At 36.8% G+C, this 5052-nt stretch overlaps 1 protein-coding gene across 1 annotated transcript in view; it reads left to right on the forward strand.

The window, feature by feature from the left end:
- Positions 1–4257, forward strand: part of MON2 (MON2 homolog, regulator of endosome-to-Golgi trafficking) — a 111401-nt gene extending 107144 nt beyond the window's left edge. The window contains 1 exon segment of the mRNA XM_023518411.1: positions 2705–4257. Coding sequence (XP_023374179.1) covers positions 2705–2868 — 164 coding nt within the window. The 3' untranslated portion in view covers positions 2869–4257.
- The last annotated feature ends 795 nt before the right edge of the window (positions 4258–5052 follow it).

Raw genomic sequence — 5052 nt, forward strand, 5'->3', positions numbered from 1 at the left:
GAAAGAGACATTTGTTGGACTTTTTTTCTTTTTATCATTTTACTTGAACTTTATTTAAATTTATAAATAGATAGTATACAGAGACATGACTCAGAAATCTAAAAATAAGACCACACACAGTAGCTTATGTCTATAATCCTAGCACGTTAGGAGGCCAAGTGAGAGGATTACTTGAGCCCAGGTCTGTCTGTACAAAAAAATATATATATATATTATTTTTTCTTTGAGACAGAGTCTCACTATGTCACCCCCAGTAGAATGCTGTGGCATCACAGCTCACAGCAACCTCAAACTCTTAGGCTTAAGTGATTCCCTTGCCTCAGCCTCCCAAGTAGCTGGGACTACAGGCGCCCACCACAATACCCAGCCATGATGTTGTTGTTGTTGTTGTTGTCATTGTTGTTTTAGCAGGTCAGGGCCAGGTTTGAACCCACCAGCCCCAGTGCATGTGGCTGGCGCCCTAACCGCTGAGCCACAGGTGCTAAGCCTACAAGAAAAAATTTTAAAGTTACCCAGTCTTAGGGGCATGCACCTGTAGTCCCAGGTACTTAAGAGGCTGAGAGGTGGAAGATTCCCTGAGCCCAGAAGTTGGAGGTTGCACTGAGCTATGATGGCGCCATTGCACTCTAGCCCTGGCAACAGAATAAGACTCCAAAAAGAAAAAACAATCCAAAAATATAAAAAGATATATAGGGAATTTTAAAAATATGTTCTTTCCCTTATTCTCTGCCCAGTTCTTGCCTTACTGTTGGCACCCATTTTATTAGTTTGTTGATCCCCCAGTCTTTTAGGTAAATACAAACCACGTGTTCTACTAACCCTCCGTTCTGTGCGCAGACGAACGTGCGCAGCAACCCACATTACACTCATGTCCTGCAGTCCTCTAGTCCTCTCTTGACAGACTTATCAGTGCACATTTTTCCATATCAATTTATACAGCTTTGTCATTCTTTTTGATAGTTAAGCCAAAGTCTCCAGCAAAAGTACATGGTGGGTTTTTAAAAAATACATTATAGTTTAAGGAATTGGAGGCTTCTTTTGTGCTTTTATTTTAATGTATTTTTATGTTTTCCTATGATAAACCAAAAATTCATGTGGGCAGTTGAGTTCCCATCTGGACACCCTGGACAGGTTTCAATCTGTGTTAAATGACTGGTGTGAAGTTGACAGAAGACAACTGGGAGACTGCTCAAAACTTCTTAGACCAGTGGTTTTAATACTTTTTTTTTCTGTTAAGCAGCAGAATTCTTTTGCAACTGAAATGTGATTTGAATTCTTAATGAACAAACAGATAAAAGCAGAACAGTATCTTTGCTGACATTCCCACCCTCACCAAACTCATCAGCCCCACACCCCTTTTCTTCCCATACCTACCCTGAGTGAAAGAGGTTTCCCTGTTTGGGAAAAGACGTTAAATGGACAGTTCAGCATTTCAAGATAAACACAAAGGAGTGGACATTAATGATGGGTGATGGCAGTAGACACTGGGTGGAAAAATTGCTATAATCCAATTAATTCTGGAAACCCTTGGTTAGGTAAAGTGAAATCTGCTCTTTTATGGCAAGCCTGTAATTAATATGCAGTTTTGGTCTCTAAAAAGAGAGAGAGATACACCATCTGCATCCTGCACTGTTCATGCACTTACTTGACCATGAACTTTCCCCTAAGAAGTGAAGTGAGGAACACTAGTTTAAGAAACCCATTCCTTTTCTGTACCTCAGACAAAGATGAGATAAAGAGAAATTAAATGACTAGAGATGCCAAGTCATTGCCTTTTTTCAGAAACAATTTTAAGCAACTGACACCCAGTAAATTGGAGTGAAAAATGGTCTAAAAAGCTCCTTACCCCTCGTGTAGACTCCACTGCCTCTCCGATTTGAGATGTGGTCCACAAAGCATTTACTATCTAACAAAATGTGATGAGGTTTTGTTGTGTATTGGTGCTCAACTCCATGCACAGTGCTTACGGAAGGACAGAAATGCAGTGTGTGGTCTCGGAGGGTAAGAAGATTGCTGATTGGGACATAACACTTCTGCCCATTCAGAAAGTAGCATTCAGCCATCCTCGTTGTTCACAGTAGTGGAGGGGAAGGCAGACTGGTCCCTCCCCGCTGGTGCCTGCTTCTAGTGATACCTGTTGGAGATAATCAAACAGTGCCGTGGAGGAGTGCACCTGTGACATCAATATTGAGGACATTATTAGAAAAAGCACTGAAGATAATCAAACAGTGCCATGGAGGAGTGCACCTGTAACATCAATATTAAGGATATTATTAGAAAAAGCACTGAATATATTTTATATTTGAAATGATTTATATTTTTACCAGACAACTAAACACAGATTGAATCGTGGACAGTTCTTCTTGAGATGTGCACTGTATTCTCCGGCACTCACACTGCAATGCCAAGGTTTGGATTACTCTGAGTTACTTTGTTAGTTTCCAAAGCCTTCACAAGTCGAAGTACCATTTAAAATGTACTTTCTCAGATTTCTTGGTATTGATGACTGCACACTGACTATACGTTTTTCACATATCTAATTAAATATAGCAGGAACCTAAAGATGAAAAGCTGTGAGCTTGTAGAATCTTTATTCAGAATTTTTTCTTTACGTTGCATTTAAAGGATTGTGTTTGTATTAATTGGATAATTCTCTGCTATTTTAATCTACCCTTTTCTGAGGCTTTACACTTTTGCATTACAGTTGATGGAAATACGTGGGCACAAGTAATTGCCTTATACCCAACTCTAGTAGAATGCATCACCTGCTCGTCCTCAGAAGTGTGCTCTGCGCTCAAGGAGGCACTAGTACCCTTTAAGGATTTCATGCAGCCACCAGCCTGCAGAGTCCAAAATGGAGAATCTTGACCAGCTACAGTGTATTTGAAGGCTGTCCTAAAGAATGTTTGCTCCTAAGTGAGTCTTCTGTGGGAAGGACATTTCTTACTACAAATAATCTCGGCAGCTGTTGTTGGCCTCCTTTAAATTGTACTTACCTGGGTTCAGTAATTCTTTCACAAGCTTACACATTGACAAAGGCTCTTGAATGAGAAGCAGTGCAAGCTTTTAATAAATTAAACTGGTGGAAGGGGCGGTTAATACGACAGTCTACCTGCTACTACTGTGTCTTCAGTCGGTGATTTAAAAGTGAACTTATGTACAGTCTGTGGTGTGTGTATTAATGATGTACTTTCTAAAAAAAAAAAGAAAAGATAATTCAGTCACATTTATTAGGCTGGTGTTTTTGCACCTTTTTCAAGTACAAAATTGTCCTAGAATTTTATGCAAGATGGTACTGTAACATTCCACGTTATCTATAACCAGCCTTTGTAAACAAAGGGAACTGATATACTTGTGTGTATAATAAATGGTACAGTTCTGTATAAAATAGTTGCATTTATTATTTAAATTTTTTAATTATTGATAATGTTAAATGCTTAAAGCTGTATTTATTATTAATACAAAATTGTTTGCTTACATCTTTACTAATAATTTGCCTTCTTATGCGACAGATGAGCTTATCATACAATCATACATTTAGCTTCATGCTTATTTTAAATGTATAAGCGACAATTAAACATCTGACCAGAAGGATCATGTGAACAAAGCAGCACATAGTTTATGATTTGTTGATTTTGCAACTTTGAAACATAGGTTATTGACTAACACTTTGAGATACATTGTAGCACTATGCCTCCATCATACCTCATTTCTCTAAATATCTCTCCAAGCTTTCACTCAAGTCTGTTTTATATTCTGTCTGGTTTTTAAAAACTTTTCACATTTTATATTTGTACTGATTGTTTTCCCCCTAACAACATTTGTCACTGTCTTTGAATTATGACCCAGGCAAGATGATTTCAGATTTCCTAAAATTTTGCCTGTGAGGTTTTGTTCATTTCAGTGCTTCATTTTGTAACGTCTTTTCAAGAAGAGAAATTACTATGCTAACTCACAATATGAAATACGTGTTATTATAAAACAATGAGAAGTGTATTTTTGGAGATAGTCAAGTGTTTACCGTGAACTTGCTGTCACGGAGTGAAATGCTAACTTTATTTTCACTTTCCCATCCTAATGAAGAAGAAAAGTGCTCTTGAGTATATTACCTTAATTGTTTCTTAAAATTCTGACTTTGACTTAGCTCACTGTATTTTTTATTTAATGGATTATGGTATTATAATATTTTTCTTCTGAGTTAAATCTTCATAATTTATGTGAAGACAAAGATGTTTAAAACAGTAATTATTCATAAGAGATCATAGCAGTCTCAGTATTATTTTAATGTACTATAAAGCCTTTGATTTTAATAGAATTCATAAATTTCAGCCTCACTAGAATAATCATAAAACTGCAAGAAGATAACAGAATTAGGTAATGAAATGGGATACAATTTTGAGGTGATTGTAATTGTGAATTATTTAATTTGCACTATTATCTGTAAAATTTGAGGACTTCTTTTGAGGGGATATTTTTATTTACATTAATGAATTTCTGTTTTATAATTTCTCCAAAAATTAAGGTAAAATATGGCATTTTATGTTTTCAGCATTTTCCTTAAAGTTGTAAAAAAAGAAAGTCACTTGAGCTGTGTATTTAGTTTATTTTCTACGTTTGAGTATGTTAAAATGGGGACTAGAAAAATCTATAAATCTCTCATTAAGGATTGAAATATAACAAGGGTAGTTTATCATTTCAGTACCATGTTCAAAATATTGCCACGAAGTTATAGGAAGTAAAAATATGTCTGTTCTCGAGAAATAACAGATTAATTAAAATTAGAATCATCTACCATGAAAGTTACATATGAGTCTAGTTTATGCAACATACATTTACACAGACTGAGTACTTAGAGCTAGTGCTGTGTTGGCTTTCAGTACAGGACCATGCTGAGCGGTTCAAAATACACGAATGTGCTGAACGCGTTAACACCACGTAATACGATAATCAGTGCCAAGCTTACTGTCAGGCAAGTGGGCTGCCCGCTTGGTGGTGTAATTTATTTGAGAGACTTTTCCTCCCAGAACATCTCCTGCCACCCTCCAGGAATCA

This window comes from Otolemur garnettii, unplaced genomic scaffold (assembly GCF_000181295.1).
Source record: "Otolemur garnettii isolate 467f Iridium unplaced genomic scaffold, OtoGar3 scaffold00138, whole genome shotgun sequence".
Classification (NCBI taxonomy): domain Eukaryota; kingdom Metazoa; phylum Chordata; class Mammalia; order Primates; family Galagidae; genus Otolemur; species Otolemur garnettii.